Source organism: Micromys minutus (assembly GCF_963924665.1).
Source record: "Micromys minutus genome assembly, chromosome: 25".
Taxonomy (NCBI): domain Eukaryota; kingdom Metazoa; phylum Chordata; class Mammalia; order Rodentia; family Muridae; genus Micromys; species Micromys minutus.
The window spans coordinates 945234-967885 of NC_137960.1; the positions used below are offsets into that span (position 1 = coordinate 945234).

At 42.3% G+C, this 22652-nt stretch overlaps 3 protein-coding genes across 3 annotated transcripts; all 3 read left to right on the forward strand.

Moving 5' to 3' along the window:
- Positions 1 to 1512: 1512 nt before the first annotated feature.
- LOC308436932 (olfactory receptor 2H1-like) lies at positions 1513 to 2451 on the forward strand (the record flags this gene model as incomplete). The annotated part of the gene is made up of 1 exon (XM_080937941.1): positions 1513 to 2451. One exon carries the CDS (start codon positions 1513 to 1515, stop codon positions 2449 to 2451), a length of 939 nt encoding a protein of 312 aa, XP_080794067.1.
- An 11995-nt stretch (positions 2452 to 14446) lies between these two features.
- Positions 14447 to 15385, forward strand: LOC308436930 (olfactory receptor 2H1; the record flags this gene model as incomplete). Its single annotated transcript, XM_080937939.1, has 1 exon — positions 14447 to 15385. The coding sequence occupies one exon, from the start codon at positions 14447 to 14449 to the stop codon at positions 15383 to 15385; it is 939 nt and encodes a 312-aa protein (XP_080794065.1).
- Positions 15386 to 21476: 6091 nt separating this feature from the next.
- Positions 21477 to 22409, forward strand: LOC308436717 (olfactory receptor 2H2; the record flags this gene model as incomplete). The annotated part of the gene is made up of 1 exon (XM_080937705.1): positions 21477 to 22409. One exon carries the CDS (start codon positions 21477 to 21479, stop codon positions 22407 to 22409), a length of 933 nt encoding a protein of 310 aa, XP_080793831.1.
- Between the last annotated feature and the right edge of the window lie 243 nt (positions 22410 to 22652).

Here is a 22652-nt window from a genome sequence, read left to right on the forward strand (position 1 = left end):
CTGGGTCCTGCATGCATTAGAGGTTGAACTTGTTATTTGTAGTGTAGATATTTACTTTGTACTTTGGTTTGAAGATAAAATAATAATAATGAGCAATATCCTGTAGGAGGTAAAACAAGGTGGGAAGAATTGAAAGCAGGTGATTCTGGAAAAAAACAATGAGACAGCGAGTGAGGACCTGTAACTGAGTGTTTTTCCACTTTGGGAGAGTTCTGGCAGAGCCCCACCCACCCACTGCATTCCTGTCCTCTGCCCAGCCCAGTGTTCTCAGTTTAGTTTCCAGGGTAGCTGCAACTTCTCTCCTCCCTCGCTGAGCTAGCTTGTTATGCTCTAATATTTGTAGTCACTTCAATGATACAGTTCTCCCAGATCAAACTTCCCCCGAATATGCCCTTCATTTTATGAATTCCTTACTTTCATTCACCCCATACAATCTGAATGATTGGCATTTATATCTGAGGCTTTTAATAATGCAACCGTGGGCCACAGTGATTTTAACAAGCAACTCTTACTACCTGCCTGTTAACTCTCTTGAAAACTGAGTGATTGGACCAAAGCTACTTCCTAGCCAGGGCAGCTGTTTAGTAAAATATGATTAAAGAAGTCAAGATGACAGAAATAGTCTGCAGTGTATGCATGGAGTCTCATACTGTGGAAGAAAATTTCTCACGTGCATAGCAGATCCTGAGCCAGGTGTGGTAGCTCACACTTATAGGTCTAGCATTCCAGAAGCTGGTGCAGAAGGATTGCCTGTATATCAAAATAAAACCCTATTCCAAACAAACAAACATGGATATATACATACATACAAACAAACGAACAAAAAGACTTATTCTGTCTCTGATAAATAAGAACTAAAAAATAACATATTTCTTGTTATGCCAAAGTTTATTTACCAACTGGACACAGAAATATTGAGACTTCAAAACTCACAGAGATGCAAGCTGAAAATTCATTCAAAATAATTGGTTTTAATTTCTCTTATTTTTATTTTACTTACTTATCTGTGTTTGTTTGTTTCTGTTTGTTTTGGTAAAGTACATATCTAAACTATCATGTTTAAGGGTTTTCTTCCTCAAAGGTATATCCTCAGACCTAAAACACAATTATTTAACTATTTCTTCTAAGAGATAATAGGCATGAGACAGTACTGAGGAAAACCAGGAAAACACTGAAAACATAAGGAACCCAACATTTCCACTGAAACAGTGAAAGGGTTGATTCATCCATCTGAAATCAGCATTCTCCATCCTTAACCAGGAAGAGGCACCAGTATGAGAACCCTTCACCACATTGATTTCCTCATGGCCACTAGACAATGTTTGACCAAGAGAGACGGGTGAAGGCAGGAACCTGCTTGGTGATGGGCCTTGAAGTGGACCTTGTAAGAGCAGAAGTAGAAAAATGTCCACCTAGCATGGCCAGACAATGTCCTGAGATATACACAAAGGGAATTTTCACCAGCCCCTTTGTATCATACTAATCTGACCGTCTCATCCCTCCAATGACACCATGGTCAACCAGAGCTCCCCTGTGGGCTTCCTCCTGCTGGGCTTCTCTGAGCACCCACACCTGGAAAAGGTTCTCTTCGTGGTTGTCTTGTGTTCCTACCTCCTCACCCTCCTGGGAAACACACTCATCCTCCTGCTGTCCACACTGGACCCCAGGCTCCACTCTCCAATGTACTTCTTCCTCTCTAACCTCTCCTTCTTGGACCTCTGCTTCACCACAACCTGTGTCCCCCAGATGCTGTTCAACCTCTGGGGCCCCACAAAGACCATCAGCTTCCTGGGATGCTCTGTTCAGCTCTTCATCTTCATGCTCCTAGGAACAACAGAGTGCATCCTCCTGACAGTGATGGCCTTTGACCGCTATGTGGCTGTCTGCCAGCCCTTACACTATGCCACCATCATCCACCCACGTCTATGTCAGCAATTGGCAGCTGTGGCCTGGGCCATAGGTTTGGCCCAATCCATAGTTCAGATACCACCCACCCTCAAACTACCCTTCTGTCCCCATAGGCAGATAGACGACTTCGTGTGTGAAGTCCCGTCTCTAATTCGACTCTCTTGTGGGGACACCACTTTTAATGAGATTCAGTTGGCTGTTGCAGGTGTAATCTTCCTGCTTGTACCTCTGAGCCTCATCCTTATCTCTTATGGTGCCATAGCCAGGGCAGTGCTGAGGATAAGCTCTGCAAAAGGGCGCAGGAAAGCTTTTGGGACCTGCTCTTCCCACCTCATTGTGGTCACCCTCTTCTACAGCTCGGTCATCGCTGTCTACCTGCAGCCCAAAAATCCCTATGCCCAGGAGAGGGGCAAGTTCTTTGGTCTCTTCTATGCAGTGGGCACCCCCACACTCAACCCTCTTGTATACACCCTGAGGAACAAGGAGGTAAAGAGGGCACTCTGGAGGCTGCTGGGGAAGGATGCAGATTCTGGGGAAAGCTGAGGGCAAAATATTTGTGTGCTTTCTGAATTTATAAGTTTCATAATATGTATGCTAAGTTTTATAATTGTGAATATATGTAGTAATAATAATAATAATTAAAGAAGCTATGGGCTTGAAAAGAAGACATGTTGGAAGGAGGGCACTAGGGAGGGATTGGAGGGAGAAAAGTAAAGGAAGGGAAAAGTGATACATTCTATTTCAACTTAAAATATATTTTTGGAAAAAAAAATTAAAATGTTCAGCCCCCAAGACCACACACCTGAGTCACACTTGAGTGTGACTATGAGGTGGGAGAGAGGGAGAGAGAAATGTGCATTTCCTTTACTGACTTGAAGTTCAAACATTATCTACTCTTGATACTTCCTCTGGCTTCTGTTGTATTTTCATTGTCCTTTCTATACCTTCTCAAACTCTTTCATGGGCATGTCCAGATATGTCTTCTCTCCCCAGCTGTTCTATCTGTGTAGGGGAGGCACACATCTGCATGTGCCATGCAAGCAAAGGCTTGGGTTTCAACAAATCTGAGGTTTTGAAGATGCTCTTTGATCCTCTCACAATGTGAGAGAAAGTGAGAATCTAGTGACTTCTAAAGTCACTGACATTGTCATATTATCTATCCATCAATCTATCTATAATATACTTTTCTATCATCCATGTAATTATCTATACCTGTCTATTGTTAGGAAAAAGATGAAAAGAGTGTGGGGGGAGTTGCTCCATGGAGGTGTGGCGAAGCATGGGGGTAAGGGGGATGCCTCTGGGGGATCCATTTTGGGAATTCCTTCCCCCTGAGGGACCAGCCACATGACAGTTTAGTACAGAATAATTTATTCAGGGCATGGGGAGGGGAGTTAAGAGGGCAGTGGGGACAGAGAGTGGGAAGAGGGAAGAAAAGTAGAGAAGCAGAGGCTGGCTATGAGCAGGTAAAGGGGGGAGGAAGGGAATGGGGAGAGGAGAAGCAAGGGGGAGAGCAAGAGAACAAGAGAGAGCAAGAGGACAAGAGAGAGAGGAGGGGGCAAGCATCCCCCTTTATAGTGCCATGTAACTGGAGCGGAGCATACCTGGCTGTTGCCAGGTAACTGTGGGGTGGGGTTTACAGAATCCCAACATCTATCATTTCTCTATATATATCATCCATCTATCTATCTACCTGTCTCTGAGTAGAAGGGAAGTGAATTTGTAAGGGAAGGAGGCTGGGAAGAGAATAGCAAGTGGGATGTGACTGTGGGGTGCTGTGAATAAAAATATATTATGGAAAGAACAAAAGGAAGATATTAAAATGCTGTGAGCTCCTCAGCTGAGATCCAGGTCTGATGATCTCTGAGAATGGTGGAACATTACATTTAAATTTTTGCAGAAAGGCTGGTTCCCACATGGTTGGCCTCTAAGTGTCTTTACATGACACCATCCTGGGCTGGTGTAGCATAAATGATTGTGGGTTTGTTTTTTGTTTTGGTTTGGTTTTTGTTTTTATTTTTTTTTTACCATTTTGTCTTTTAGTGCTTCTAAAACAAAATACATGTTCTGTAGTACACCTTATATATGACACATGTATTTTACAAATAAACTGTGGTTTATTACCAAAACTAATCAGGCTGATTTTAGTAAATGTGTGGTTACATCTGGTCTCATGGGTTATTTAATGGCTGTATGTGGCATACTCGTGCTTTTAATAGCTCTCTTAAATAATGGTATTGGATGGGATTGGGTGTTGTAAGTATAAGACTTATAAGTTGTTTGTGTATTAATCATTTTATTCATTTACATTTCAAATGATATCCCTCTTCCTGCTTACCCCTCCTCAAGCCCCTCATCCCATCCCCCCTCTCCTTCCTCCCCTTTGCCTCTATGAAGGTGCTCCTCCACCTATTCACCCACTCCCACCTCACCACTCTAGTATCCCCATACTCTGGGGCATCAAATCTCCACAGGACCAAGGTCCTCCCCTCCCACTGATGTCAGACAATGCCATCCTCTGCTACATGGATATCTGGAGCCCTGGCTCCTCCACATGTACTCTTTGGTTGGTGGTTTAGTCCCTTGGAGCTCTGGGTGGTCCAGTTAGTTGATATTGTCCTTCTTATGGGGTTGCAATCCCCTTTAGCTCCTTCAGTCCTTCCCTTAACTGTTCCATTAGGGTCCCAGGGCTCAGTCCGACAGTTGGCTATGAGTATCTACATCTGTATTGTCCAGGTGCTGGTAAAACTTCTCAGGGAACAGCCATGCCAGGCTCCTGTCAGCAAGTTCTTCTTGGCATCAGCAGTAGTGTTGGGGCTTGGTGCCTGCTGAGACGGTCACTAGTTGGCCTTTCCTTCAGTCTCTGTTCCACTTTCCATTGGACAAGCATATTTCTCAGTTAAAAGTTTTGAGATGCATGGGTAGTGTCATCCCTTAACAGGGGACCATATCTATCTACTGGAGGTGGCCTCTACAGGTTGTATCTCCCATTTGTTGGGTATGTTGACTAAAGTCATCACCTTTGGGTCCTGGGAGCCTCTTGCTTTCCTGGATTCGGGGACTTTTTGGTTCCTATGACCAGTTCCCCACGTCCCACTGCTATGTGTTTCTATTCAATTTCCTGAACCACTGTACATCTGTACTGTCCCTTTCAGTACCAGGCCCTGCCCCCTTCGCCCCTCCCCATTCCTCTCTCACTCCCATGTCCCTCACTCTACCTCCTATGATTGTTTTGTTCCACATTCTATGTAGGATTAAAGCAACTACACTTTGGCCTTCTTTCTTAAACTCCATATAATTTGTGGGTTGAATCATGGGGATTCTGAGCTTTGGGGCTAAAATCTATCTATCAGTGCATGCTTTTTTTTTTTTTTTGGTCTGGATTACATCACTCAGGGTGATATTTTATTTTATCCATCAATTTGCCTAAGAATTTCATGAAGTCATTGGTTTTGATAGTTGAGTAGTACTCCATTGTGAAAATGTACCATGTTTTTCATATCCATTCTTCTGTTGAGGGGCATCTGAATTGATGACAGATTCTGGCTATTATTTCCAGTTTTCTCAGGAACCACCAAAATCAACCACCATTGATTTCCAAAATGATTTTACCAGCTTGCAGTCCCACCAGCAATGGAATAGTATTGCTCTTTCTCCACACCCTCACCTTCATCTACTGTCACCTGTGTTTTTGATCTTAGCCATTCTGACTGGTGTGAGGCAGAAGCCCAGGATGGTTTTGATTTGCATTTCCCTGGTGACTAAGGACGTTGAACATTTAAGTGTTTCTCACCACTTGAGAATCCTCAGTTGAGAATTCTGTTTAGCTCTGTACCTCATTTTTAATAGGGTTCTCTGGAGTCTTACTTCTTGAGTTCTTTGTATATTTTGGACATTAGCTCTCTAGTGGATGTAGGGTTGGCAAAGAACTTTTTCCCAATCTGTGGGTTGACTTTTTGTCCTATTGATAGTGTCCTTTGCCTTACAAAAGCTTTTCAATTTTATGAGGTCCCACTTGCCAGTTGTTGATCTTAGAGCATGAGCCATTGGTGTTCTGTTCAGAAAAATTTCTCCTGTGCCAATGTGTTCAAGGGTCTTTCCCACTTTCTTTTCTATTACATTCATTGTATCTGGTTTTATGAGGAGGTCCTTGATCCTCTTTGTCTTGAGTTTTGTACAAGAAGATAAGAATGGATCAACTTGCCTTCTTCTACATGCTGACTGCCAGTTGAACTAGCACCATTTATCAAAAATGCTATCTTTTTTCCAGTGGATGGTTTTGTTTTTTTTTTTTTTTTTTTTTGGGGGGGGGGGCGGGGCTCCTTTGTCAAAGATCAAGGAACCATAGGTGTGTGGATTTATTTCTGTGTCTTCAATTCTATTCCATTGATCTACCTACCTGTCTCTGTACCAGTACCATGCAGTTTTTCTCACAATTGCTCTGAAGTACAGCTTGATTTCAGGAATAGTGATTCCCCAGAAGTTTTTATTGTTGAAAATAGTTTGCACTATCCTGTGGTTTTGTTATTCCAGATGAATTTAGAATTGCTATTTTTATCTCTGTGAAAAATGAAGTTGGAATGTTGATGGAGGTTGCATTGAATTTGTAGATTGCTGTGGTAAGATGGCCATTTTTACTATGTTAATGCTGCCAATCCTTGAGCATTGAAGCTCTTTCCAGCTTCATAAGTCTTCTTCAATTTCTTCAGAGACTTGAAGTTCTTGTCATAAATCTTTCCATTGCTTGGTGAGAGTCACACCAAGATATTTTATATTATATGTGACTATTGTGAAGCGTGTCAATTCTCTAATTTCTTTCTCAGCCTGTTTATCCTTTGAGCAGAGGAAGGCTACTGATTTGTTTCAGTTAATTTTATATCCAGGAACTTTTCTGAAGTGTTTATCAGCTGTAGGAGTTCTCTGGTGGATTTTGGGGAGGTCACTTATATATACGATTATATCATCTGCAAATAGTGATATTTTGACTTTCTCTTTTCCAATTTATATTCTTTTGATCTCATTTTGTTGCCAAATTGCTCTGGCTAGAAATTCGAGTACTATATTGAATAGATAGGGGAGAGTGAGCAGCCTTGTCTTGTCTCTGATTTTAGTGAGATTGCTTCAAGTTTCTCTCCATTTAGTTTGATGTTGGATATTGGTCTGATGTATATTGCTTTTACTATGTTTAGGTATGTGCCTTGAATTCCTTATCTCTCCATTACTTTGAACATGAAGGGGTGTTGTATTTGTCAAAGGCTTTTTCAACATCTAATGAGATGATCATGTGCTTTATTTCTTTGAGTTTGTTTATATAGTGGATTGTGTTGGTGGATTTCTGTGTGAAAACCCTCCCTGCATGCCTGGAAGCCTACTTGATCATGGTGAATGATCGTTTTGATGTGTTCTTGGATTCAGTTTGCAAAAATTTTTTTCAGTATGTTTGCATCGATGTTCATGAGGAAAACTGGTTTGAAGTTCTCTTTCATTGTAAGGTATGTGTGGTTTAGGTTCCAGTGTAACAGTGGCCTCATAGACCAAATTTGGTAGTGTTCTTTCTGTTTCTATTTTGTAAAACAGTTTGAGAAGTATTGGCATTAGGTCTTCTTTGAAGGTCTGATAGAATTCTGCACTAAAACCAGCTGAACCTGGGCTTTTCTCAATTGGAAGACTTTTGATGATTGCTTCTATTTCCTTAGGATTTATGGGACTGTTTAGATGGTTTGTCTGATCCTGGTTTAATTTTGGTGTCTGATACCTGTCTAGAAAATCCTCCATTTCATCTAGATTTTTCAGTTTTGTTGAGAAAAGGCTTTTGTAGTAGAATCTGATGACTTTTTTGAATTTCCTCTGTTTCTGTTGTTATGTATCCCTTTGCATTTCTGATTTTATTCATTTAAATACTGTCTCTGTGCCCTCTGGTTAGTCTGGCTAGGGGCTTATCTATCATGTTGATTTTCTCAAAAAACCAGTTCCTGATTTTGTTGATTCTTTGTATAGTTTTCTTTGTTTCTACTTAGTTGATATCAGCCCAGAGTTTGGTTGTTTTCTGCCTTCTACTCTTCTTGGATGTATTTGCTTCTTTTTGTTCTAGAACTTTCAAATGTGCTGGTAAGGTGCTAGTGTATGATCTCTCCAATTAATTTATGGAGGCACCAGAGCTGAGTTTTCCTCTTAGCACTGCTTTCATTATGTCCCATAAGTTTGGGTATGTGGTGTCATTATTTTTATTAAATTCTAAAAAGCCTTTAATGTCTTTATCTCATCCCTGAACAAATTATCATTGAGTAGAGAGTTGATCAGCACTCATTTGTATGTGGGCTTTCTGTTGTCCTTCCCTATCTTTTTTGTTATCATTTTTATTGGATATTCTATGTATTTACATTTTAACTATTATCCCTTTTCCCTTCATCTATCACCCCCCTGCCTCTATCCCCTTTCTTCCATGAAGATACTCTCACTACCAACCACCCACTCCCACCTCATCACCTTGACATTCTCCTACACTGGGAAAATGAGCCTTCACTGGACCAAAGACCTCTCCTCCCATTGATGTCGGACAATGCCATCTTCTGCTACATATGCAGCTAGAACCATGGGTCTCTCCATGTGTACACATTGGTTGGTGTTTTAGTTCCTGAAAACACTGGGGGGAGTGGTTTGTTGATATTGTTGTTCTTCCCATGGGGTTGCAGACCGTTTCAGCTCCTTCAGTCCTTTCTCTAGCTCCTCCATTGGGGTTGGGCCCAACAAAACAAAGCAAGCTCACATTCCACAAAGGCTGATTGTCTGAGAGTCATCCCTGGCTGGAGGAAGAACCCTGAGTATAGCACACATGCACAGTTTGTCATCTCGAGCCCATACTCATCTAGCCCCCAATGTTCACATTGCTTGGCCACAGCCTCTAGCACCTTCCTTTGTTCCAGATAATAAAGCCAGTTATGGTAACTCAAAGCTTTAATCCCAGCACTCAGATCACCAGGTTCAAGGCCAGCATGGTCTACAGAGTAAAAAAAAAAAATGTAGAAGAAGGCTAGAGAGATGGCTCAGTGGTTAAGAGCACTGACTGCTCTTGCAGACGTCCTAAATTCAATTTCCTGCAACCACATGGTGGCTCACAACCATCTGTAATGGAATCCAATGCTCTCTTCTGGTGTGTCTGAAGACAGCTACACTATACTCCTATACTTAAAATAAATAATTTTTTAAAAAACAAATTACATCAAAAATTTTTAAAGACATAGAAGAAGAAAATAAATTAAATATTGCTTTGTTAGAACAGTTCTAAGTTTTAAGAAACATAATGACTTGACAGAGGGGAATGAGTGGAACAAGAGAAGATAATAGAAGGTAAATATAATAAAAATACATTGTGTGTGTGTGAACATGTGATAATAGAACTCAATGTACTAATGCAGGACAATAAAAACATTTTCAAAACCTAAATACTTGATTTATGTAACCTGCACCTCAATTTAAACAAAGAGATAAGACATTAAATTCATGTATTGAGAGGGGTGCGTCAAGGCTTGAGAGAAATCAAGAGGACAGCTTAGATAAGAGAATGTCATGGTTCCCTCTAGTGACACTGAGGAGCAGAGGTGATCTGATCACCACAGGATATTCTAATGGAATGTTGTTGTCGATTCGATCTGAACCATCATTACCAATAGTGGTTAATTAATCATCAGTGGGCAAAGGCACCCAATTCCTAGGAGAGCTAATAAACATGTCCCTATGGGGATGGGGCTACAGGGATTTCCCTTTTCTATCTCCAATGCCAGAGAAAGGGAAGATAATGTTTCGAGTTTGGCAGAATAATGGTGGTAAGATGCAGTGAGTGCCGGATGCTGAAAGCAGTTCCTTGTGGTACAAATCTCAGCAATATTGCATTCTCCCGAGGAATTATTTTTGCCTGAATGTGTATGTGGCTTTACCTAAGATCAAAGAGAAAAGCTCAGTGGTCATATCCAGACAATGCTACTGACACAGAGTGCTCTGGGGACTTCAGGATGGCATTCCCATCCACAATATGCTGAGCTAACACCAGTGCTGTCAAAGGGGCACAAGCCATCGATGTGCTCTCACTTTTCATGCTGCGAAGATCAAGTTCAGGCTCCATTCAGGCCAGAAGCTCCTCATCATGGGGAAACCTCCCCTGCCAAGGAATGAGAAGACTCTGATATGACCACAGTAAGTCCTGGAGTTTTTCTTCTGTAGTCCAGCAAAATCCTACATGTCTTAAAGTGTGGGGCCATGTCTGGCACACACTGTATTATCCTGAACAAATAATTTAACCCATCTGTGTCTCCATTCATCCGCAAACAAAGGCAGAGTACAGTCATTGTGCCTGGGTTACATAATGGATGCAGAGTGTGTGAATACCACATAGGAAGTCAAACGAAGCTCAGAATCCAGGCCTGGGCTTGTTGGCTGTGTAATGTTGGGTGAGATGTTTCCATATTCTTGTACTGTGCCTCTGTAATAAGAGAATAATGCTGAGGAATAGTCTAGAAATGTAGCATGGAGACAGATGTATGGAAAGTTCTCAGCAGATGGTTACAGTTGTGATGTGGACACCAATAAGAACAGGTATGGCAAACCATCTAACCCTCCTAGTGCATGCCCAGGTCTTTGGTGATCAGTGAAGAAGAGGAACAGCCAGGCCATGGTGACACATGCCTTTAATCCCAGCACTTGGGAAGCAAAGACAAGTAGATCTCTGTTAGCTTAGTCTACAAAGAAAGTTCCAGAACAGCCAGGACCACACAGAGAAAACCTGGCTTTAAAAAAAAAAAAAAAAAAAAAAAAAAAGGCAGACAGACAGACAGGCCGAGAATGTATCCATGAAAATGGAAATAACTAGAAGACTGTCAAGTAATATTTGGGGTTTGGTGGCTCAGAATTGGATCAGGGCAAAGGAGGAGGGGGAAGTTTTGAGCACAAAACAACAGGAAGACAGTCAAAGCATGATGAGGACATGGAGGAGCTGGAAAATAATTCGCTTAAAGTGACCAGGACAGTAGAGAGCTGGGGACATGGGAAAGATACTTTAGAGTTCATAGCTAAAAATCCCTTGAAGAGCTTTCTAGTAACACAGGACATACTAAAGATAGCACAGGAGAACTTAATATAAGTAATCTAAATAAGAGCGATTGCCTCTTACAGGGTAGGAAGTGAGTGTGACCAGGAGAGGCATGCAAATGCCTTCTAAGCCTTTTGCAGAGATTATTTATTAACTATAAAGCACTTAAAAGTTGGGAAGGGGTCTTCCCTCAGAGAGAGAAAAATAGGAGGAAGGGCAGAAGGCAGGAGACTCAGAGTTAAGCTGAAGTAGGAAAGATGCTACAGATCTTCCAAACATGCAAGAGGGGGCCTGAAGAGATACTCAGCTTACCCATCCCTTCTGCAGATGGCACAGGACTTCCAAGAACTCAGAGGATACAAATCCTCTGCAGGCCCCACCCTGTCTCTCAACTGTCACAATGGCTGTCACTGCCTGCCACCTCCAAGGCAAGCTTCAGTGCCCCCAGATCCCCTCTTTTACAACAGTAGCATCCCCTCCTGCAAGGTACAATACTGTTCTCTCCACCCGTCTCTCCCCCACTCAGTAACTTTACACTATGGCTTTCAGTTCTGGGTTCTTCTGACGATGTTTGGGTTTTTCAAAGATAAGAGACTGCTCACCTTTCCTGCCTATTCTTATACATGGTCTGTTGACATTGTCCAATATTTTCTTAACCCCTTAACTTAGTGACTTACTATGGGCTGCTATAAATGGAGCTAAGTGTGGTATGTGAATATTGACTTGATACTGTGGGGAGGGGGAAGAAGAAAAAAAACCCTATTAGCCTGGTCAGGGTTGTTGTTGTTGGGGTTGGGGTTTTTGTTTTTTGTCAACTTAACACATCCTAGAGTTATCTAGGAAGAGGAACCTGAAATGAAAAAAAAATCACTATTATCTTGCCTATAATGAAGTCTCTAAAGCATTTTCTTGATTAATTAGGGAAAGGTATACCCTACTGTGAGTGGTACCACCCCTGGGTAGGTGGTTCTGGGTTGTACAAGAAAGCAGGTAGAACAAGCCATGGAAAGCAAGCCAATTAAGTGGAATTCCTCCACGGTCTCTTCTTCAGTTCCCACCCTGACTTCCCTCAGTGATGAAGAACAACCTGGGAGCCATAAGCTAAAGTGAAAACACTTTTCTCCCCAAGTTGCTTGTGGTCATCTGTTTCATCACAGTCCTCACAAAGACACTTCTAAAAGTACTGGAACAATAGACAGCCTTGGAATGTGGGGTGTTCATGAGGCACTGTTTCAATAATATGTCCTTGGAATTCATTTTCTGTATGATTTGTTTCAGAGGCCACACTGTTGCAGGACCTTGATGCAAGTAACTTGCTCCCAGTGACTCAGAATAAAACTGATACTTGGAGAATATGTGAATATATCTTTTAAATGGTGAATCTTTTAAAAGGTTACATAGGCACTTTTCAAACCACTCTGGTAGCTTTCATGAATATATAAACTTACTTCAAAGTAAAGTATTTGAAAATGTATCTGAATCATATTAACGAATAATTATGCAAAAGGGATGTCTCATATTTCAACATTATGGTGCTGAGACAGGGGGATCTTAAGTTCAAATCCATCCAGGACTACATAGCCAGTCCTGCATGTAGTTTTTTTGGTCTCTGTAATGTAACTATACCCTGGCTTTGAAAGAAGAAAGGTGGGAAAAAGGGTGTGGAAAGAGAGGAATGAAGGGAGAGAGGGAGGAAGGGAGGGAGAAAAGAAGGAACTTCAAATATCCTGCAACAAAAATTTGCCTTATATGGAAAGAAAATAATTAAATTAACCTACTTCAGACTTTCACTAGCAAGATGCATGGGGTTTGCTCATTTTTTTGCAAGGCCTCACTCTGAAGCCCAGGCTGTCTCAAACTCACAAGTCCTCCAGTCTAAGACAGTCCAATGCCCAGACTGTATCTTCTTCTTTTTTTCTTTTTAAATTTTGAACAGTATTTTTATTGCTTTCAATGATGTGTGTGGTTGTGAATATGCACACACGTGTACAGGTGACCAAGGAATCTGTTCCCCTGGAACAGGAAGTACAAGTAGTTAGTTGTGAGCTGGCCAACACATTTGCTGGCAACTGATCTTAAATTTTTCTTGAGAATACTTTGTACTCTTAACCACTTAGTTCTCTCTCCAGCCCTAGGATTCTATGTGCTTAAGGAATTATGTAATTATGATATCAGATGATGATCACTGTAAGCCTAACACTTTTTTCTTAAAATATATCCACATATATATAACGAAAAAGGGTTTTCTCTTAGAGGGGAAAGTATTTGTTCCAATTTGAAGAGCCATAAAGATTGTTTTGATTTAATTCTGTTTTATATGTATGGGCAGCTTGCCTCTGTGTATATCTGTGTAGGATTTACACACCTGAAAGATTTGTAATTACACAGAACTGGAGTTACTGTGAGCCCCCATGTGAGTGCTGGGAATCAAACTCAGGTCCCCTGAAAAAATAGCCAGCACTCTTAACCACTGAGCCATCTGTCCAACCCATTAGCTTTGTTTTCAAGCAAGTGTCCTAATTGAGCTCACTGGAGAGTGTGGCATTCATTAAGGGGAAATATCTCATCTATGGAACTTGTACTGGCTGGGTCTATGTTAACTTGACACAAGCTGGAGTTATCACAGAGAAAGGAGCCTCAGTTGAAGAAAGGCCTCCATGAGATCCAGCTCTCAGGCATTTTCTCAACTAGTGATCAAGGGGAGTGGGCCCAGCCCATTTTGGGTGGTGCCATCCCTGGGCTGGTAGACCTGGGTTCTATAAGAAAGCAGGCTGAGCAAGCCATGGGAAGCAAGCCAGTAAGCAACATCTCTCCATGGCCCCTGCATCAGCTCCTGCTTCCTGACCTGCTTGGGTTCCAGTTCTGACTTCCTCTGGTGATGAACAGCGATATGGAAGTGTAAGCTGAATAAACCCTTTCCTCCCCAACTTGATTCTTGGTCATGATGTTTGTGCAGGAATAGAAACCCTGATTAAGACAGACCTAGTTTCAATCTCTCATCTAAACTTCTGCAAATGCTATCAGGAAGTAAGATGAATCCAACTAATATTTATCATCATAATCAGCCACAAAATTCATTATTATTCTTACCACCCAGAAGGGACAACTTCAACAGTAGGCCAGTGTTCAGATCATAACATATGCTTAGCAAATGTTTGTTGTGATAATAAAAATTAATGAGTGAGTCCATGTTTTTAATTAGCCTCTTTTTCCCTCAACCAAGAAATCGGAGGCTCATGTATAGAATCCACCTGTTCCTGGTTTCCCTGGGACCTCTAGACATTTAACGGGAGCAGTAAGAGGAGACCAGAAAAAATGGGAGAAAACAAGGAGCTGCTGAGTGATGGGCTCAGGAAGAACCAGAGGCAGAAGTGTCCCAACAGCAGAATTTTGGGAAACATTAGGATGGTGATGATGGGACAACGCTTCCAGCTGGATCCATAGCAGAAAGGGACCATGGTCAACCAGAGCTCCCCTGTGGGCTTCCTCCTGCTGGGCTTCTCTGAGCACCCACACCTGGAAAAGGTTCTCTTCGTGGTCGTCTTGTGTTCCTACCTCCTCACCCTCCTGGGAAACACACTCATCCTCCTGCTGTCCACACTGGACCCCAGGCTCCACTCTCCAATGTACTTCTTCCTCTCTAACCTCTCCTTCTTGGACCTCTGCTTCACCACAACCTGTGTCCCCCAGATGCTGTTCAACCTCTGGGGCCCCACAAAGACCATCAGCTTCCTGGGATGCTCTGTCCAGCTCTTCATCTTCTTATCTCTGGGGACGACAGAGTGCATCCTCCTGACAGTGATGGCCTTTGACCGCTATGTGGCTGTCTGCCAGCCCTTACACTATGCCACCATCATCCACCCCCGCCTGTGTCGGCAGCTGGCAGCTGTGTCCTGGATGATGGGGCTGCTTCAATCCATAGTGCAGACACCTCCCACTCTCCGCCTGCCCTTCTGTCCCCATAGGCAGATAGATGACTTTTTGTGTGAAGTCCCGTCCCTAATTCGACTCTCTTGTGGGGACACCACTTTTAATGAGATTCAGTTGGCTGTGTCCAGTGTCATTCTTGTGGTTGTGCCTCTGAGCCTCATCCTGGTCTCTTATGGTGCCATCGCCAGGGCGGTGCTGAGGATAAACTCCGCTGAAGCATTGAAAAAGGCTCTGGGGACCTGTTCCTCCCACCTCATTGTGGTCACCCTCTTCTACAGCTCGGTCATTGCTGTCTACCTGCAGCCCAAAAATCCCTATGCCCAGGAGAGGGGCAAGTTTTTGGGTCTCTTCTATGCAGTGGGCACCCCCACGCTCAACCCTCTCATTTATACCCTGAGGAACAAGGAGGTAAAGAGGGCACTCTGGAGGCTGCTGGGGAAGGATGGGGAATCCAAAAATACCTAAGAGAGAAAGACTCACAGCAGAAGGATTGCTGTAAGTTCAAAGCCAGGATTGGCAGACACGCTGAGACTTTTGACAAAACTGGGGAGACACTGGAATGTGAATGACTGATACATCCAAGGGCAAGAATGGGGATCTAGTTATGGTCTTGCTTTGACTTGGTTCTGCTTATGTTACACCAAGATGTAGAACTAGCACACCATAGTGAAGGATGTTGTAACCATGTGGCTTAATCACTCCATTGGTTTGACAAAACCCTATCAACGGTAAGCATTTCTAGCCTTGAAGATATTAGATATTCCACAGTTAAGAGCTTTGTCTCTAATAAGACATAGTCTCTATAGAGAAGAGCAGGCCTGGAATATTTCCTATTGAATATATTTTTTTTGCAACTGTAAGATTACCTTAACCAAGAACTCTAGAGGCTAAGAATTCCTTCCCACCATTGATGTTTCATACTCTAGAGTCTGGTGGGTCTCATGAAGAGCTGCGGTGCTCTGGTACAAGGCCCTTTCCAACTCTGTGGTCAAGTCACTCACCAGTAAGTGGTTCTGGGGGAAAAAATAGGTCACTGAAATTTGCTTCCCCTGTATCAAAAGCATTAGTGGTTTACTACCAGTGGTGTTAAATGTGAACATAGAATTTGTCCTTACTTTGGAGAGATGTCATTCAATGGTCCAGACTCCAGATGTCTAACAACTTCAAACCTGTGAGGAGCCCTGTATCTTTATGTGTTTTATCTCCCACTCTCTAGGCTACTACACTAATGCTCCCAGTACACTTACCCTCCTGGATGACTCTGCTTAGTCAATACAGTCTCAATCAATACAACCTTAATCAATACAATCTCAATGAAACTGATGGTTGAGTTTTCTGTAGTTCTATAAAATAGTTGTTAAACTTAGCCATAATTAAAGATTAAATTAGACAATTGTCAGTAGTAGCCAATACTTTTAAACTCCTATGAAAATACTCCATATGGCAAATTTTGCAAACCAACAATGAAGGTCCTGATACAAAATACTTTGTATAACATTTTCAGGTATTTCACCATGAAGGAAATATTCTGAAATATTCTGTTTCTCGGTGGATCTTTGGTCTTGGAATATTATTTCTAATTTCATTTTTAAAAATTGGAGTACAATGTTTGAAAACCTTTTTAGTAATACTGTGTATTTTAGGCAGTGTTTATTTAAAATCAAATTTAGGTAATGACTTTGTGCTCCATGTATTTTGATTCATGTTAAATCAATGAATAGGCTGAAATGTCGTTCTAGCATTAAAGGAGCTTTTCAACTATTTTTGATTAATGGGTCGTTGAAAACTAGTTTCTGAATTTTAAAAAATGTTGTTACTAGTTTTATGTGATCAGGTCTTGTCATGTAGGTGTGATCATGTGTGTGCATGCATGCATGTGTCTGCATGTGTGTAGAGAATCTTTTCAAAACATATGTTCTATGAATTTGTCTTTTTAACATTTTAGAATGTATTTGATTTATATGAGAAAGAACTTGGATGTATATTGTCTATATGTCTGTGCAGGAGTCCTCAGAGGTCAGAAGAAAACTTTAGATGATATGAAATTGGAGTTACAGGCAGTTGTGAGCTGTGGTGTATGGGCTGCAAACTGATTCTTGGTGCTCTGCCAGATCAATAAGCCAATAAGCATGCCTAACTTCCGAACGATCTCTCTAACTCCCTATATTTTCAAATATTTCATGTGAATCCTCATCAATATTTCTAAACATATTTCTAGAACTTTATTTCAAGCAATATTTAGATTAGCAAGTGCTACCTTCTTTTTCATATTCTGGAAAAGATGCATTCAGAGTATTCAGAACATGATCATAATCAAGTTCACAAGTTGGACCAACTTTTTCCTTTCACAGATGGTCAATATGATATTACTATCATACACTACAACTGATACTCTCTTCGTCATATAAATCATGTTATGTTTATATTGTTGTGATGTTCCTTTATGTCCTCACTTATGCTTATGCCTCATGATGTTTTCCCTGAGACCATCACAATCATTCCTCTCTCCTGGAGGAGAAAGAGAATTGTTACAAGAGTCTGGGGAAATGGCTCAGCAGCTAAAAATACTTCCTGCTCATCCAGAGGATTCAAGTTCTGTTTCCAACACACACATCAGGCAGCTTACAACCTCCTCTAACTCCATTCCCCGGAGACCCTAAACCCTCTTCTGGCTTCTGTGGGTGCCCTCCTTGCACAACATACACACAAATAAAAATCCTTTTCAACTATTTAAAAGAAGAGAACTATTATTGTAAATGTATTCACATGGCATTAAAAAGTTAATTTATACAAACTCAGATTGAAATAAATTATATTAAGACAAACATAATAAATTTATAATTTCCCAGCTGTTTGACTATTCATATCCATGAATTCTAGATGATAAAATATTATATCATGCAGTGACAACAGTGTATGACTGTGCATTTCTTTCCAACTCTGTTTATTTATTTATTGGTTGGTTAGTTGGTTGGTTGGTTTTTTGAGACAAGGTCCCACTACATAGCCTTGGCTTTCATGGAACTTCCTAAGTAGACTTGTCTGACCTTGAACTCACAGAGATTCACCTGCATCTGCCTAAATGCTAGGGTTAAAGATGTGCTCCACCGTAGCCCCACCATATTGATAGTTTAAAAACGGCCAGTCTACACTACAGACAAGTATTCTGTGCATGCCTTTAATACCCACATTAGAAAGACTTGAAATTTTCAGGTCATCCTTGGATACATAAGGAGACTCTGTCTGTATAAACCAGGAAGTGAAGGAGAGCAGAAAAGAAAGAGAAGGACAGACAGAAGGACAGATTGAGGGAAGAAGATTAAGTTAAGAAATCAGTACATGCACTATCACAGGTTTGTTTGCCTGAAGGAAAGAATTCTGACAGAAACTAGAAGCAAAACTGTTGTGTGGACTTACATACACAACTGTTCATCCAAACTGTTCATCCAAAAACATGGTCCTTTTTCATGAAAGCGCTTGAAAAGAATCTATTCAGTACATGCGAGATTGTAACACAGAAAGGTGATGGAGACTGAGGCTCGGGAAACCCAGGCATCACCACTACAGATGTGGCTATTCCTTAGTTTCCTTTATGTGATTCCATCATCTCTAATTTACCTCAGGGTTTGGGGATGGTTAGAATAGTTAATACATGGCTGAAGTAATGAGGGTCAACCATCCTTAGCATCCTGCTTGACATTTTACACTGTGATAATCTTCTGGATTATAACACTGTTCTCCTGCCTCCGTGGAGAGAGTGTAGGTTTGAGTCTTTACCACTGCTATGGCTGTCACCCAACATACCACCGTGGGGACTCTGCCAACTATAATGTATGCACTCAAATTACATAGAATTCAAAAATGAGGTCCAGATACAACCATGGCCCTGAGGCATCCACCTTCATTTGAACTGGGCTTGTGGAACCTATGTTCCCATTATGATTCATCAGATGAGGGGTAGACAAATATCCCAAGTCACCTACAAATTTTGGATCTGATCATCACGTATTATTACAATATGGAGTACCTCAGAGGACTTAAGCAGAAAGGGAAGAATTTGGGAGATGCTAATGGTATAGTCCTATGGGGGTATATGAAAGAACCAAGAAGATGCTTGGATGCTGAGTAAAGAAGAAATGTGAGCCTGGCTATTCCAAATACTATCCTATTGAGAGATAGGGAGTAGGTGAACTATTGACCTACTCCAGTGGGGACTATTGCTGGCATGTTTCCTTCAGAGTCCCATGCCCCTCTACTCTAATTACAAGCTAATTAATTGTCTATGGGCTGTGGAACCCTTGGGTCTCAGCTGAATTAATGAGCTGCTTCTCCATAGGACAGGAATTGTGGGATCCTCTCTCCACCAAATACCATGTCAGGTTTTCCACCACCAGGACCACTAACAGATGCTAACTTCTCCATGTACTGAGGGGGAAAGGCTGTTTGTAAAAACATGGATGGAAGAGATGGATCTGCCCTACCTTGACCTCAGTTGCGCTATAGAAAAGACAGTGGATTATAGCTGTTTTTACAACTCTGATTGCTTACAAATATACCCCCTTAGTTCATTAATTTCAACTTTCTTTGCTTCGGCTTCTCATGTTAAGCAGAAGCAGATATGTAGCGTTGTGAAGGATAATGATAATTGTATAGACAGGTGTTTAATAGCCAGCTTTGTTAGAGGGATTCAGAGCCTTAGTTTATAGTGTTTGCTGGATTTACACAGCAAATATCCCTAACAAGGAAGATGCTAGCTAGTGTTTATTTACTAAGAGATGCTATGTACTGGCTCTAACTCACCACACATACATGTACTTTAAAACGTGCCTAGGAGTAAACATTATCAATTCTTATGAATACTAAAGATCTAAGCACCCATTCAGAGATGAGCAATCTTACGTTCAGTTTTCTTCTTGGTGTCCATGTTCGGGGCTAGGCACCTTTGAAAGTTGGGCGACAGACTATTGCTGTCCAAAGAGGATATTCTGTGGTTGAAAGTAAGTAAAATATTTCTCATCTGTGAGATATCAGATGTGTACTCAACAACCAAGCCTCGGGCTGGAAGGCAAATGAAACTAGAGATTTTGTTTGTTTCTTTGCTAATGGAGAAGATTGCTTTAAAAAAAAAAAAAAAAAAAAAAAAAGAATGAGATTTCATTTAGAGTGTGTGTTTGTGTGTGCATGTGTGTTTGCGTGTGTGTGTGTGTGTGTTCCTGTGCTTGTAGAGGGCATTTGATTCCCTGGAGCTGGATTCATAGTCTATTGTAAACTGCTTGACATGGGGGTTGGGAACTAACCTCAGCTCTTAGTAAGAGCACCAAGTACCTTTAACTGCTGAGCCTATTTTGCTTTTGAAATCAGGTTTCACTCTGGGGCCCATGCTGTCCTCAAAGCCACCGTCCTCCACCTTCTAAATGCTACCATGGAAGACATTGCCCAATGCCTGACCTAAACAGGGTGAATTTCTAACCCTCTATCAAATCAGGTGGCCACGTGGGTTCATTCATTCATGCTCTGGACAGGAGCAGACCATGGTCAGCCACACCAGGCCAGGGAAATGATCTCTGGCATCTTGATCCTAGTGTCTATGGAATAGGTAGCCTGAAACATGTTATTTGCCCTCAAAGAGTTCAACCACTGATAAAATTGGGAGATCACTACAGGGACACTATGGAAACCAGGTATTCAGATAGTTGTCTATCACAATTAGCCCAAGGAAAAATGTAAAATTCACACTGTAAAATTTCACAGTGTAAAATGCTAATAGGAAAATGAGAGAATGGTTACCCAACCATTACTGACCTCTTCAGATAACCAACCCCTGCCCTGGTTAATAGCACAATATTGACATCTTAGAGCTTTAAAAAAAGATAAATGTACAGACCAGTAAATGCCAGAAAGACAAGACAGGCAATGGTAGCACACACCCTTAATCCCAGCACTCAAGACAGAGGCAAGAAGAGCTCTGAGTATGAGGTTAGCCCAGTTTACAGAGTGAGTTACAGGAGAACCAGGGCTACACACACACACACACGGTGGTGGGGGGAGAAAAACAGTCAGAAAGACATTATAGCAAATGAAAAAGCTCCAAAGAGAGAAAGGGGCAAAGAAACTAAGGTACCTGAAGTATACAAAGATATGCAGAAATGAGACAGAGAAAAGGAGGGAGTTAACTGCCAAGAGAGCAACCATGTTAGAAACAGGAAGTCAGTAAGAACAGAAGTCGAAGCATGAATGAGTTGGGCGCCACTACAGTGACACACTAAAAATTGTACACAGGAAGCAGAGTGCTCTGCTGCTATTGACATCTGCCTCCTTTGCCCAGGAAGTCAATGTGAGGACGCCTCTTCTCCAACACATTCCTGGTTTCCTCTCAGCTACAGGACTCTATCTGACCGGGAGGAACAATGGGGGAAAGTCCTTAGATGATGGGCCAGGAGAAGGGAGCCTGACAAACACCAGCCTACCTTGTGTGTCCTGAGAAGTCCACAGGGTGAGTTTTCACAAGGCCCTTTGTATCACACTAATCTGACCATCTCATCCCTCCAATGACACCATGGTCAACCAGAGCTCCCCTGTGGGCTTCCTCCTGCTGGGCTTCTCTGAGCACCCACACCTGGAAAAGGTTCTCTTCGTGGTTGTCTTGTGTTCCTACCTCCTCACCCTCCTGGGAAACACACTCATCCTCCTGCTGTCCACACTGGACCCCAGGCTCCACTCTCCAATGTACTTCTTCCTCTCTAACCTCTCCTTCTTGGACCTCTGCTTCACCACAACCTGTGTCCCCCAGATGCTGTTCAACCTCTGGGGCCCCACAAAGACCATCAGCTTCCTGGGATGCTTTGTCCAGCTCTTCATCTTCTTATCTCTGGGGACGACAGAGTGCATCCTCCTGACAGTGATGGCCTTTGACCGCTATGTGGCTGTCTGCCAGCCCTTACACTATGCCACCATCATCCACCCCCGCCTGTGTCGGCAGCTGGCAGCTGTGGCCTGGACGATCGGCCTGGTGGAGTCAGTGGTTCAAACACCATCCACTCTCCGCCTGCCTTTCTGTCCCCACCATCGGGTTGACGACTTTGTGTGTGAGGTTCCTGCTCTGATTCGGCTGTCCTGTGGGGACACCACCTACAATGAGATCCAGATGGCCGTTGCCAGCGTCTTCATCTTGGTTGTGCCTCTGAGCCTCATCCTGGTCTCTTATGGTGCCATCGCCAGGGCGGTGCTAAGGATGAGCTCTGCGAAGGGGCGCAGGAAAGCTTTTGGGACGTGCTCCTCCCACCTCATTGTGGTCACCCTCTTCTACAGCTCGGTCATCGCTGTCTACCTGCAGCCCAAAAATCCCTATTCCCGAGAGAGGGGCAAGTTCTTTGGTCTCTTCTATGCAGTGGGCACCCCCACACTCAACCCTCTCATTTATACCCTGAGGAACACGGAGGTAAAGAGGGCATTCAGGAGGCTGCTGTGGAAGGAAGTGGAGCCCAGCTGATGCTCTCCGGAAATTTGCATGCCTTGTAGGCTTAAGTTTTCCTCCCCACCCTCTTCAAACACATCCTGCCTCTGTAGTAAATGACAGACTATAAGACACAAAGAAGAGAGATTCGGTAAAAGAGTGTAACTGTGAGAAACCTTACCACATGGATCAAATTACGCTATCTGTATCTTCATTTTATTAACTCATCCTTACGCCTCATCATGGACTTTGTTTCTAATTCCCTTCCCTTGCCAGAGT